This window comes from Solea solea, chromosome 4 (genome assembly GCF_958295425.1).
Source record: "Solea solea chromosome 4, fSolSol10.1, whole genome shotgun sequence".
Classification (NCBI taxonomy): domain Eukaryota; kingdom Metazoa; phylum Chordata; class Actinopteri; order Pleuronectiformes; family Soleidae; genus Solea; species Solea solea.
The window spans coordinates 577,365-592,068 of NC_081137.1; the positions used below are offsets into that span (position 1 = coordinate 577,365).

The 14,704-nt window shown below is 41.3% G+C and overlaps 1 protein-coding gene and 2 long non-coding RNA genes across 3 annotated transcripts; 2 read left to right on the forward strand and 1 right to left on the reverse strand.

The window, feature by feature from the left end:
* Positions 1 to 110: 110 nt before the first annotated feature.
* LOC131458598 (uncharacterized) lies at positions 111 to 8,627 on the reverse strand. Its single transcript, XR_009240115.1, has 2 exons — positions 8,563 to 8,627; positions 111 to 627 (listed from the first exon to the last, which is right to left on the reverse strand). It is a non-coding gene; the product is annotated as an uncharacterized LOC131458598 (long non-coding RNA).
* On the forward strand, positions 502 to 10,468 carry LOC131458596 (uncharacterized). The gene is made up of 3 exons (XR_009240113.1): positions 502 to 630; positions 1,642 to 1,752; positions 9,539 to 10,468. It is a non-coding gene; the product is annotated as an uncharacterized LOC131458596 (long non-coding RNA).
* A 1,117-nt stretch (positions 10,469 to 11,585) lies between these two features.
* On the forward strand, positions 11,586 to 14,588 carry ccdc90b (coiled-coil domain containing 90B). Its single transcript, XM_058627774.1, has 8 exons — positions 11,586 to 11,759; positions 11,959 to 12,078; positions 12,189 to 12,394; positions 12,516 to 12,557; positions 12,656 to 12,727; positions 14,176 to 14,229; positions 14,311 to 14,425; positions 14,522 to 14,588. The coding sequence occupies exons 1-8, from the start codon at positions 11,711 to 11,713 to the stop codon at positions 14,575 to 14,577; spliced, it is 714 nt and encodes a 237-aa protein (XP_058483757.1). The 5' UTR covers positions 11,586 to 11,710; the 3' UTR covers positions 14,578 to 14,588.
* Positions 14,589 to 14,704: the final 116 nt, after the last annotated feature.

The window sequence follows — 14,704 nt, forward strand, 5'->3', positions numbered from 1 at the left end:
GTGTCTTGCACGTCCACAGCTCTGCTCATTTCTATATTCACTCTGTGTTCTTGATACACTCGAAGCATCGGGGTTTCTTTTACATTTTTTAAAAAAATATTACGACAAAGCAGGTTTTAGTTATTTATTCATCGCTCATTAGCATTTATAGTTCTATATTTGTGTACAAGTCTCACATATTTGTCATTTTTATCTTATTAATCACTCAATATAAAAGCCAAATACACACAAATACACTCTCTGCAGGACCATAAACATTGATATTCAACTTCTAAGGGTTATGTGAACAACTTTAAATAAAATTCCACCGAATTCAATACATTTTATATTATTGATAATAGAATTGGTGACATTTTCATGCAAAATAAAGAGAAAATAAAAATCTGATGAGGCAGAAAAAATCATGCTGTGCACAGGTGCCTCTAGGGGGAGATGAAGCACCAGCAAGCCCCTCCTCAGCGCCGCCGAAGAAAAGTGGACTCCTCCTGGCTGAGTGCGGTCCGCGCCCTTCCCCCTCGATAAATTGAATTGGAACCATCCACTTCCGGTTTGCCACTCGGATCTTCCACGCGCGCGGAGCCGGCAGGAGGAGACGCTCAGGCGGACAAGGAGCAGCGGGACAAACGTCTGGTAAGGATAAAAATGATCCACACCTGCTGTTAACATCCGACCTGAGTGATCCGATCACAGGTGTTCAGATTACACCTGCTAATGCTAATGTGACGTCACTGCTCCACAGCAAACACACGATCGCCGTCTAACCATGTACGTGTGGTCAATGCGATAGTATGTCGTCAAAACGTTAAATTAGAAACTGTCCACGTATGTCATCAAAAAACTTAAAGAATGTCCTTAACAAAAAATGTCAACGGACCATTAAAACTGTTCAGAATGAGTATCTAGTCTGGCCAGTAGCAGGTTAGCTGCTGCTAATGTGACGTCACTGCTCCGCATGTAAACACACGATCACCGTCTAACCATGTACGTGTGTGTTTTCAAAAAAGTGACTTAGTGTCAAATATGTCATTATATAGTATGACGTCATACTGTCAGCAACTGTCCAAAATGTCCTCGTATAATATGTCAACAAACAGTTAAAATATGAACTGTCTAAAATACTTTTAGACAGTTCATATTTCAACTGTTTGTTACTAGGACACTTTTAGTAAAAGGGTCGTAATAAAATATTTATTATTTAGTAAACTGTCAAAAATGTCCAAATATAGTACGTCAACAAGAAATGTCACACTACTGAATGAGTATCTACTCTGGCCACTAGGGGGCAGGTTAAGTAAAAAAAGTGTTCAGGAGCAGTGGTTTAGTAGAATTTCAAAATAAAATTGTCCGTGTTGATATGGATCAACATATAGTTGACAATAAAAAGGTTTTCCTGTGTTTTCCTCACATTTCTTCACTCATTTACTGCAGTGAGCACATTTGAACACTTTAAAGTGGACACTGCTTTGTCTCATCATGTCCTCTGACTGAAGACCTGGAAACAGCTGCCATTAAAGGCACAGTTCATGTGTTTGCAAGTGATTCCATTCACAGTCGTCACTAAATACATCAGAATCCTCTGTTAAATATTGAGATTTTACAAATGTTTTCAGGATTTTTAAAGTCTTTGTAACTGATCTACAGCTTTGTTTGGAGCAGGGCTGAGCTGCCGGACCAGGAGCCAGGACCAGGACCAGGACCAGGAGCCAGGACCAGGACCAGGACCAGGAGGAGGACGAGGAGCAGCGGGGACAGGTGTGTGGTAGCTGCTGCTTAAAAATGATCCGCACATTTCTTAGATGTTCTGTTGACGCTCTGTTCACACCTGCTGTTAACATCCGACCTGAGGGATCCGATCACAGGTGTTCAGATTACACCTGCTAATGCTAACGCTAATGTGGCGTCACTGCTCCACATGTAAACACACACACCTTTCATTTCATTTCATTTCACGACTGCAGAGGTCATTTATGGAGGACGAAACCTGACTTGAAATAACCTGAAATAAATACAGAAATGAATAAATAAATAAATGCATAAATAAATGTTTAAATAAATACAGAAATAAATAAATAAATGTATAAATAAATGCACGAATAAATAAATAAAAGAATAAACAAATGCCTTACATTTATTTCTACATTTCTGTTCACTTACATTTTTTTATTTATTTATTGCTGTGTCCATATGTTAATGAGGTAGGAGGTCCTAACCTCAGTCAACAGCATGATTGGTTACAGGAGTGTGCTCGATTTGGGTCGACGACTTCTGCTTTACTAGCGGCGCTGAGTCTTGTACAGGAATGTTGTTGGCTACCAGCTCGCCCAGCACTGGTGCTTTGGGAGGGGGAGGAGATCCCGGCAGTAACTGCAGAGTGATACGTGCTTTCACGTGAGAGTCTCCAAAAACCACAAAAGTCTCCAATAACACCAGAGAAACTCACTAGATTTGTTGCTCGTCGCACAACAGAGTTGGCAACACTGTGAAGGTCTGCAGTGACCTCCCAGTCGAGGACATTACGCTAACTGGAGCTTAGCGTAAGGCTTTGGATTGGGAATCGTTTGTGTTTGTCTGGGTCTCCGATTTGACCAAACATGCTGTTGACGGAGGTTAGGACCTCCTACCTCATTAACATATGGACACAGCAATAAATCAATGTAAGTGAACAGAAATGTAGAAATGAATGTAAAACATTTATTTATTCTTTTATTTATTTATTTATACATTTATTTATTATTCATTCATTTATTTATTTATTTATTCCTGTATTTATACATTTATTTATGTATTTATTTATACATAAGTCAGGTTTCATCCTCTATAGTCATTAAGTCTCTTCTCTAGTCAAAATAACACACTATGTTTCATACTTATATCGCAGCACATGTGGATGTAGTCATTTGTCATTATCGGCACATCTCACCGTGTTTGCTCATATCCCATAATACTTTTCAAAGCGAATATCTGCCCATAACGGTAATATCTTGCAGCCCGACACATTTCCATGTCAGGTGTAAACTAACAACAAACTATTGTTTTTTTTTTAAAGAATTAAATCAAGCTTTGTGATTTTCCAGCTTCTTAAATGTCGACATTTTCTGTTTTCTTTGCTCCATAAAAACAAAGAAATCAATCAAACTCAATAATTGTTGCTTTGTGGACAAAAACAACATGTTTGACAACATCATCATTTCCACCTTTAAAAAACACTCATCAACATTTTAGCACATCACTCTTTCACCTGTGATTTCATCCCCTCACACGGACGTTAACAGCACTTGTCAACAGAGCCTCTGTTTAATGTGTTCACATCATTTTTACATTGTTAACAAGTGAAAACTGTGGACGAGTCAAAGTGACAACATTCAATTAATAAATACACCATTAAATGACTCACATGTGTCTCACATTCATTCATTCACATTGGAATTAAATACAGAAATGTCTCATTGTTAAATATGTCATTCATTCATTCAAATACTCAATTCATGTAATGTGAAAACAGCAACATATAGAATGACTTGACTATTGAATGAATGATGTCATGGTCCTGTGTTGCATCATCAATTGATTTGACGCTGATTTTGACAGAAAAAATCAATTCATCATGCAACACACGACCATGACATCATTCATTATATAGTCAAGTCATTCTATATGTTGTTTTTACATCAAATGAATTTGGTATTTGAATGAATGAATGACACATTTAATAATGAGACATGTGTGTATTTAATTCCAATGTGAATGAATGAATGTGAGACACATGTGAGTCATTATTTAATGGTGTATTTATTGATTGAATGTTGTCACTTTGACTCGTCCACAGTTTTCACTTGTTCACAATGTGAAAATGATGTGAACACATTAATCACACAGAAGTCTCATTCATGTGCTCATCATTTTTAAGCAGCAGTTACTGGACACCTGGACCCAACTGTGTGGTCAACAGTCCAGGGAGTGAACCCCTATCATTTTTTTGTCTTTTTATGGCATTTTTAGGGATTTTTTTTGGGCCAAAAATGTGAAATAAAATGTTATAATCCCCTGCTGTCATCTGTGCGGGGGGCCGGGGGAGCACAGCCCAGCCCCGGCCCCAGTTTGGCCCCGGCGCCGGGGCCAAGTGTTCGGAGCATGCTGGATTTGAACCAGCCACAGCCGGACTGGCACAACCTCCTCGCGGTTGCGAACCAACCCACCACGCCACGAACCCTTTGGAGGTTTGGGACGGAGCTCCGGGCGTTTTTGAGTCTTCACTTTGGCTGTGGAACCTTAAACCTTGACGTATAAAGGAATTGAACCCTCAACGTCAAGACTGAAAGGTTGCTCTCTAACCAGCTGAGCCAACTGTCCAGACTCTTCCTCAGGTTTTGTCACACCTATTCAGTCTCTGTGTAGAATATTGGGCTTAAAAAGTTGCTTCATCTAAGATTTGAACCTCTGACCCCAGGAACTCTAGTCTTTGTCTGAACCACGTGAGCTATTTGTCCTCACACACTTCTTCTTCAACGTTGTACGACTTTCAACAACAGATGAGCACAAACATGACTTCAGCGAGACCTCAGACTGATGAAGTATTTAAGGATACATGTCCTCCATAATGGGCCAAACACTTGGTGTAGTGGTTAGTGCTCTTGCCTTTGAAACAAGAAGACCTGGGTTCGGGACCCAATTGGCACAAATATCTTTGTGGAGTTTTTCATGTTCTCGCCGTGTGTGTGTGGCTTTTCTCCAGGTTCTCTGGCTTCCTCCCACAGGCCATCAATCATCTACCACTTTGTCCTCCACTGGAGGGTCACGGGGGCTGCTGTGCCAAGCTCAGCTGTCATCGGTTGATAGGGGGGGTTCACCCTGGACTGTTCGCCAGCCCATTCAAAACATGCAACACAGTGATGAGGTAAATTTCCATTCACTTCAGGTAAGATTCGAACCCCTGACCATATGAACGCCAGTCCTTGTCTGAACCATGTGAGCTAGTTGTCCTTGATTGGTTTTTCAGCCAATTTGGAAGTCTTTCAATTATAGAACTCATGACTCCAAAAAACGTCAGACTGATGAAGTATTTAACGATACATGTCCTCTGTAATGGGCCAAACAGTTGGTGTAGTGGATAGTGCTCTTGCCTTTGAAACAAGAAGACCTGGGTTTGAGACCCAGTTGGAACAAGGATCTTTGTGGAGTTTTTCATGTTCTCCCCGTGTGTGCTTGGCTTTTCCCCAGGTTCTCTGACTTCCTCCCACAGTCCATCAATCATCTACCACTTTGTCCTCCATCGGAGGGTGGAGGGGGCTGCTGTGCCAAGCTCAGCTATCATAGGGTGATTCACCCTGGACTGTTCGCCAGTTCATTCAAAACAGGCAATACATTGATGAAGTAAATTTCCACTTAAACAGTCACTTCATGTAAGATTCGAACCCCTCACCATAGGAACGACAGTCCATGTCTGGACCATGTGTGCTATTTGTCTTGGTTTGCTTTTTTTGCACAATTTGGAAGTCTTTCAATAATAGAACCCATGACTGCAAAAAAAACTTCAGACTGATGAAACATTTAGGAACGTCTGTCCCCGAAAATGGGAGACATGGTTGGTGTAGTGGTTAGTGCTCTTGACTTTGCAGTGAGAGAGTCTGGGTTCAAGACCCATTTGGAACATGAATCTTTGTGCATGGAGTTTTTCATGTTCTCCCTGTGTGTAGCTTTTCTTCCAGTTGTCTGGCTTCCTCCGACAGTCCAAGAACATGCAATATTGGGATTAGGTTAATTAGTCACTCTAAATTGACCAGCTGAGGCCTGTGAAGTCATGGGTAATCTACTGTTGAAACACTTGTAAAGGTGTGAGAGTGAATGTGTTGAAAGGTTCATTGACTCTAAATCTCCATGCACAAAGATTATTGTTCTAAGTGGGACTTGAACCCGGATCCTCTCGCTGCAAAGGTAAGAGAAGTAACCACTACACCAACCATGTCGCCCATTTTCGTGGACAGACGTTCCTAAATATTTCATCAGTCTGAAGTTTTTTTTGGAGTCATGAGTTCTATTATTGAAAGACTTCCAAATTGTGTGAAAAAGCAAACAGACAAATAGCTCATATGGTTCAGACGTGGACTAGTGTTCCTATGGTCAGGGGTTCGAATCTTACATGAAGTGAATGTTTAGGTGGAAATCTAACTGATTACTGTGTTGCATGTTTTGAATGGACTGGCGAACAGTCCAGGATGAACCCCGCCTATCACCCTATGACAGCTGAGCTTGGCACAGGACCCCCGCAACCCTCCAGTGGAGGACAAAGTGGTAGATGATTGATGGACTGTGGGAGGAAGCCAGAGAACCTGGGGAAAAGCCACGCACACACAGGGAGAACATGAAAAACTCCAGAAAGATCCTTGTTCCAACTGGGTCTCGAACCCAGGTCTTCTTGTTTCAAAGGCAAGAGCACTAACCACTACACCAAGTGTTTGGCCCATTATGGAGGACATGTATCCTTAAATACTTCATCAGTCTGAGGTTTTTTTTTAAGTCATGGTTGTGCTCATCTGTTGTTGAAAGTCGTCCAACGTTGAAGAAGAAGTGTGTGAGGACAAATAGCTCACGTGGTTCAGACAAAGACTGGAGTTCCTGGGGTCAGAGGTTCAAATCTTAGATGAAGCAACTTTTTAAGCCCAATATTCTACACAGAGACTGAATAGGTGTGACAAAACCTGAGGAAGAGTCTGGACAGTTGGCTCAGCTGGTTAGAGAGCAGCCTTTCAGTCCTGACGTTGACGGTTCAATTCCTTTATACGTCAAGGTTTAAGGTTCCACAGCCAAAGTGAAGACTCAAAAACGCCCGGAGCTCCGTCCCAAACCTCCAAAGGGTTCGTGGCGTGGTGGGTTGGTTCGCAACCGCGAGGAGGTTGTGCCAGTCCGGCTGTGGCTGGTTCAAATCCAGCATGCTCCGAACACTTGGCCCCGGCGCCGGGGCCAAACTGGGGCCGGGGCTGGGCTGTGCTCCCCCGGCCCCCCGCACAGATGACAGCAGGGGGTTATAACATTTTATTTCACATTTTTGGCCCAAAAAAAATCCCTAAAAATGCCATAAAAAGACAAAAAAATGATAGGGGTTCACTCCCTGGACTGTTGACCACACAGTTGGGTCCAGGTGTCCAGTAACTGCTGCTTAAAAATGATGAGCACATGAATGAGACTTCTGTGTGATTAATGTGTTCACATCATTTTCACATTGTGAACAAGTGAAAACTGTGGACGAGTCAAAGTGACAACATTCAATCAATAAATACACCATTAAATAATGACTCACATGTGTCTCACATTCATTCATTCACATTGGAATTAAATACACACATGTCTCATTATTAAATGTGTCATTCATTCATTCAAATACCAAATTCATTTGATGTAAAAACAACATATAGAATGACTTGACTATATAATGAATGATGTCATGGTCGTGTGTTGCATGATGAATTGATTTTTTCTGTCAAAATCAGCGTCAAATCAATTGATGATGCAACACAGGACCATGACATCACTCATTCAATAGTCAAGTCATTCTATATGTTGCTGTTTTCACATTACATGAATTGAGTATTTGAATGAATGAATGACATATTTAACAATGAGACATTTCTGTATTTAATTCCAATGTGAATGAATGAATGTGAGACACATGTGAGTCTTTATTTAATGGTGTATTTATTGATTGAATGTTGTCACTGACTCGTCCACAGTTTTCACTTGTTAACAATGTAAAAATGATGTGAACACATTAAACAGAGGCTCTGTTGACAAGTGCTGTTAACGTCCGTGTGAGGGGATGAAATCACAGGTGAAAGAGTGATGGTTTGCTCCAGAAAATGTACTGAACACAAGTGTAAATGCGACGAGGCTCAGATGCGTCTCCAGTGTCTGACGTGAAACTGCGTCGATACAATAGTGTGACTTTACGTGCAGCTACTGTTGTTGTGGTTGCTACGGTTACACACAGGATGTGACGCTGTTTGAGAGAATTATTAGCAGAAAAACTAATACAGTGAAATATGGCGTTTTCTTTTTTTGTGTGTATTTTTTTTTAACGGATGTTACAAATAAACGTCATTAAAAATAAATAAATGAACATTTCAGTCCACTAGATGGTGCCAAGTGCTCACTTTCACGAGCGCTGTTGTCTCAGTTTATTGCAAATATCACGATAAATTGCATCATGGTGTCTCTGATGATTATTTTTAAAAATATAAACCAAGTAGAAATGCAAGGATTACTGCATAATTAAACCATTACTAAAGGAATTGTCAAATACTTTAATAATCGATTAAGTGTTTTTTGTTTTATTACAAATGTTGAACATTTTCCGGTTTCTTTGTTCCTTTGAATAAAGAAAGAGAAATGAAAGGTGTGTGTGTTTACATGTGGAGCAGTGACGTCACATTAGCGTTAGCATTAGCAGGTGTAATCTGAACACCTGTGATCGGATCCCTCAGGTCGGATGTTAACAGCAGGTGTGAACAGAGCGTCAACAGAACATCTAAGAAATGTGCGGATCATTTTTAAGCAGCAGCTACCACACACCTGTCCCCGCTGCTCCTCGTCCTCCTCCAGCTCCTCCTGGTCCTGGTCCTGGTCCTGGCTCCTGGCTCCTGGTCCTGCTCCAAACAAAGTTGTAGATCAGTTACAAAGACTTTAAAAATCCTGAAAACATTTGAGGATTCTGATGTATTTAGTGACGACTGTGAATGGAATGACTTGAAAACACATGAACTGTGCCTTTAACGGCAGCTGTTTGCAGGTCTTCAGTCAGAGGACATGATGAGACAAAGCAGTGTCCACTTTAAAGTGTTCAAATGTGCTCACTGCAGTAAATGAGTGAAGAAATGTGAGGAAAACACAGGAAAACCTTTTTATTGTCAACTATATGTTGATCCATATCAACACAGACACTTTTATTTTGAAATTCTACTAAACTACTGCTCCTCAACAGTTTTTTTACTTAACCTGCCCCCTACTGGCCAGACTAGATACTCATTTTAAACAGTTTTAATGGTATAGTGACATATATTTTTGTTGACGTACTATATTTGGACATTGTTTGACATGTTTGACAGTTTATAATTGGACAGTTTACTAAATAATAAACATGTTTTTATGACGACATACTATACTAGGACACTTTTAGACAGTTCATATTTGGACAGTTTTTGACAGTATGACGTCATACTATATAATTATATACACTAAGTCAGTGTTTTGAAAACACACACGTACATGGTTAGATGGTGATCGTGTGTTTACATGTGGAGCAGTGACGTCACATTAGCAGGTGTAACCTGAACAGCAGGTGTGAACAGAGCGTCAACAGAGAATCTAAGAAATGTGTGGATCATTTTAAACAGCAGTTACCACGTTTGTTACCACGTTTGTTACCACGTTTGTTACCACGTTTGTTACCACGTTTGTTCACATGTTTGTCCACATGTTTGTCCACATGGTTGTCCACATGGTTGTTCCCGCTGCTCCTCGTTCTCTCGCTGTTTCTGTCTCTGCGCAGAAGAAGCTCCGCCTCGGACAAAGGAAGTGGAACATTCCAAATAGATCGACACAGAGGGGTGGAGTGGAATGTACCAAGTCACGGAAAGTACACAAAGGCTTTTAAATCAGTGTGTGTTTGTGCAGGAGCAGCTCCACCTGTAATTAAACAACGTTCATGTCCTCGCTGGACAAATAAAAGAACAATGGCAGCTGAAATTGTTGTTATTTAATAACATTTTTGCTTAAACAGAAAAAAAACACCTGTAGGAAATGCTGCCACCTGCTGGACTGGAGGTGTTTCCCCCCTCATCTTATAAAAGCTGCCTAAATGATCCAGTTTTAGCTCTTTGTCTTAAAAAGATCAAGAATAAATGTTGTGACAGTAAATGGATGTTTTTCCTTGTTGTGTCTTGTAGGACACTTTGGACGTTTTGTGTCAAATACACACTCAATCCACCCAACATAAATGAGATATATAATAATGTTATGCATTGTTATATTCTACTTTCATTCAGGTGATTTTTTTTCACCTATATCTGACCTAATTATTGATGTCAAATACTGAATAATGTTTTAACCCTTTAAATACCACGTTTTTATCATGTTGCCATGTTTAGATTAAAAAATGAATATATGAATAGTAGCATGAGACGTATTTATATGTCTTTGAATGACTCAGCACAAACTGAATCTGTTCTCACAGAGCTGCAGAACAACACGCCAATCTTTCTTATTTTGGCCTGAAGTTTTAACGTTGTATGAACTTCAGTCGTTTGTCAGATTTGAACTCACAACTTTGTCCTGTTGATCTCACACTGAATTTCCTGGTGTTCTTATGGTTCTCATGAGCGTCATCACTCTGATGTGAGTTTGTTATCTGGTTATTTTGTGTCGACAGGAAATGTTTTAGATCTTTGAGTTCAGCAAAAATAAAAGTGTTTGTATTTTTGTTCAGTGTATTTCTCTCATGTGGGACTAGTTTTCCCTTCCAAGTGGATTGAAATTCTACCACTAGATGGCGTCGTTAATCAACCCAGTCCACACAACTGATAATAATAATAACACAGTGATGAAAGGAACTTTTTTCTTGCATTTTTGAGGCACTAAATGCGAGTGGAAACGGACAAAAATCGGCACAAAAGTTAGAACTGTCGATAATGTTTCATATAAAATAACGGGAATACGTAAAAGTGGTGGAAAATGGCTCAGGAGCTGTAAACCAGGGTTTCCCAGTCCTGGTCCTGGGCATGTTGTAATCACGTGACCATGTGAATCACATGACAGCTTACCATGTGATTCACATGGTCACTCAGCTCTGCTGAAGCCTGTTAACGAGCCCTTTATTTGAATCAGAGGTGAGACACGTGGTGAGGTGAGACACATGATGAGGTTAGACACGTGATGAGGTGAGGCACATGATGAGGTGAGACACATGGTGAGGTGAGACACGTGGTGAGGTGAGACACATGATGAGGTGAGACACATGGTAAAAATATACATATAACAGGTTAGCCTTTCTCTTCGTTCGTAGTTGCTGTTATTTCACCTTCAATTAAAACTGGATATCCATTCATTCTTTTGATTATTTTCCAGCTTTGATCAATTCTTGTTACAAAATGATCTCCAAAGTTCTTTCATTGCATTTTTTATGGTTCTTCTCACAGTCGCTTGCATCCTTTTATTTATGTTTATTATTTATTATCTTTATCTTTACTGTCTTTGCTGACTCTTATCTTATCACTGATATTTACATGTTTATGAGTCATAATTATAGTAATGTAGTTTTTTTCCTCCCTCTCATGTTTAAAGACACAAAGAAATACAGACGTCAACACATTAAGTGAGAAACATATATATGTAAATATGTAAAAACGTATATTCTTATATGAAAATTAACTAAAATAGGCAAATAAAAACTTTTAAAAACGTTTTGAATCAAATATTATTTCTAATATTCACACAAAAAAATATTTTCACAGAATATCAAAGTGTGTGAGTCACTTTATCTTGTTCCGCTGGGGGCACTGTTTTTCTCACAGTGACGGTGAGAATTCCGAAGCTCCCTGAAGGCGTCCCGAGCTTCCGCTGTTACGTCACACAGTTTCCGGTCAGACGCTTCTCCAGGATCAGCCGATTGTTTTCAACTTTAACTGTTTTGTGTTGAAACTTTTGAACACGCGCAGCTTCCGGCATGCAGGCGCTGCGACGGTTCAATCTGCGGCCGCTGCGAAACTGGAGAGGTGAGTACGACTTCCGGTTCCGGGTTTTTGATTCTGAGGAGGAAAAAAAAAGTTTAAAAACACACACACACACAGGCAGGCAGACAGACACACACACTGACAGACAGACAGACAGACATACAGAGAGAGACAGACACCCACACAACCGTTCTCAATCTTTATTTCTTCCTCTTTGTGTGCATGTGTGTGCGTGTGTCAGATTATCATGTGACAGCACCAGTGTTGACCTTTGACCTGAGGAAAGTGGAGCTGATGCCTCTGGATCAGAGGAAACTGACCTTTGACTCTCAGGCCATGGTGACAGAGCTGCGGCAGAGCGGTGAGGACACACGCACACACAGAAAAGTAACCTTTAACCCTCAGCTGTGGCAGAGCGGTGAGGGCTTTGGTGCCTTTGGTGTGGGAGAGTGAGTGATGTTTTGTCCTCAGGTTTTGACGAGCGTCAGTCCGACCTCATCGTCTCAGCTCTGGTGACGCTGACCACGTCCAACATGGACATCGTGTACAAAGACATGGTGACCAAAGCTCACCAGGAGATCACCGTGCAGCAGATCTTGGCTCACCTGGACTCCATCAGGAAGGACATGGTGATCCTGGAGAAGAGCGAGTTCGCCAGCCTCCGCTCAGAGAACACGGTAACGCAGCTGCGCTGTGTCGCTATGGAAACCAAACACGACGACAGTGACCAAGCTGCGTTTAAGTGACTGAATTCATGTTCAGAATTTTCAGTGTTTAACGTTGTTTTTTTTCCTACAGACGATGAAGCAAGAGCTGGAGCAGCTGAGGACTCGACTGAAGGTGACACAGTTTGCTTAAGTCTGTTTTTTATCTGGTTTAAGTCTGGTTCAAGCCTAGTTAATCTTGGTTTTGAGTCCTTGCTGTTTTTGTTTTTTCAGGAGGAGAATCAGAAAGTACGAGCGGAAACTAAACTAGACCTCAACTTAGAGAACAGCAGGGTCTCTGACATGGTGAGTCAGTGAACGCATCACAACTGAGTCAGTGAACGCATCACAATTGAGTCAGTGAACGCAACATCACCACTGAGTCAGTGAACGCATCATCACTGAGTCAGTGAACGCATCATCACCACTGAGTCAGTAAATGCATCATCACCACTGAGTCAGTAAACACATCATCACCACTGAGTCAGTGAACGGATCATCACCACTGAGTCAGTAAACGCATCATCACCACTGAGTCAGTAAACGCATCATCGCCACTGAGTCAGTAAACACATCATCACCACTGAGACAGTGAACGCATCATCCCTGAGTCAGTGAACTCATCATCACCACTGAGTCAGTGAACACATCGTCACCACTGAGTCAGTGAACGCATCGTCACCACTGAGTCAGTGAACGCATCATCACCACTGAGTCAGTAAACGCATTATCACCACTGAGTCAGTGAACGCATCATCACTGAGTCAGTGAACGCATCATCACCACTGATTCACTAAATGCATCATCACCACTGAGTCAGTAAACACATCATCACCACTGAGTCAGTGAATGCATCATCACTGAGTCAGTGAACTCATCATCACCACTGAGTCAGTAAACGCATCATCACCACTGAGTCAGTGAACACATCGTCACCACTGAGTCAGTGAACGCATCATCACCTCTGAGTCAGTAAATGCATCATCACCACTGAGTCAGTGAACACATCGTCACCACTGAGTCAGTAAATGCATCATCACCACTAAGTCAGTGAACACATCGTCACCACTGAGTCAGTGAACGCATCATCACCACTGAGTCAGTAAACACATCATCACCACTGAGTCAGTAAATGCATCATCACCACTAAGTCAGTGAACACATCGTCACCACTGAGTCAGTGAGCACATCATCACCACTGAGTCAGTAAACACATCATCTCCACTGAGTCAGTGAACGCATCATCACTGAGTCAGTGAGGTCATCATCACCGCTGAGTCACTAAATGCATCATCACCTCTGAGTCAGTAAACACATCATCACCACAGAGTCAGTAAACGCATCATCACCACTGAGTCAGTAAATGCATCATCACCACTGAGTCAGTGAACGCATCATCACCTCTGAGTCAGTGAACACATCATCACTGAGTTAGTGAACGCATCACTGAGTCATGAACACATCATCATGACTGAGTCAGTGAACGCATCATCACCTCTGAGTCAGTAAACACATCATCACCACTGAGTCAGTGAAAACATCATCACTGAGTTAGTGAACGCATCACTGAGTCATGAACACATCATCATGACTGAGTCAGTGAACACATCATCACTAAGTCAGTGAACGCATCATCATCATCATCACTGAGTCAGTGAACGCATCATCATCATCATCACTAAGTCAGTGAACGCATCATCATCATCATCACTGAGTCAGTGAACGTATCATCACTCATTGTGTTTTTCTCTCAGTTCAATGAACAAAAGAAGAGGCTGATGGAGGCCATGACAGAGTTTCGTCAAAAGGTAAAGACTCTGAAGATACTGCAGTAATATTACAGTATAAAAACGTACTGTGCCGTGTTGACGATGTTCCTCCTCGCTCAGAAAGTCGACCTGAAAAACGATAACATGGAGATCAACAAAAAGATCGACCTGCAGGTGGCGTCGCTCAAAACTCTGCTGGAGTCTCTGAAGCTGGAGATGATCACCTACCTGGCAGGTAACTCTGCCCCCTGACTCCACCCCTATAGTCACCAAACCCCTCCCCCTCCACAGTGACTCAAACTAAAAGGTTTTCTGTGATGTTTCTGCTCAGGGACCATGTTCTCCTGCCTCGCCATCACACTCTTGGTTTACAGACTGTGGAAATGAAGGACCAGGAGTCACCCTCCAAGTACTCCATTAAATCATCATTAAAGTTATATTTGTTAAAGTAACAGCAGTAAAAGTATTTCAGTCTTTTATCACAAACGTTGACTAAAGCTTTACTTTAAGTACA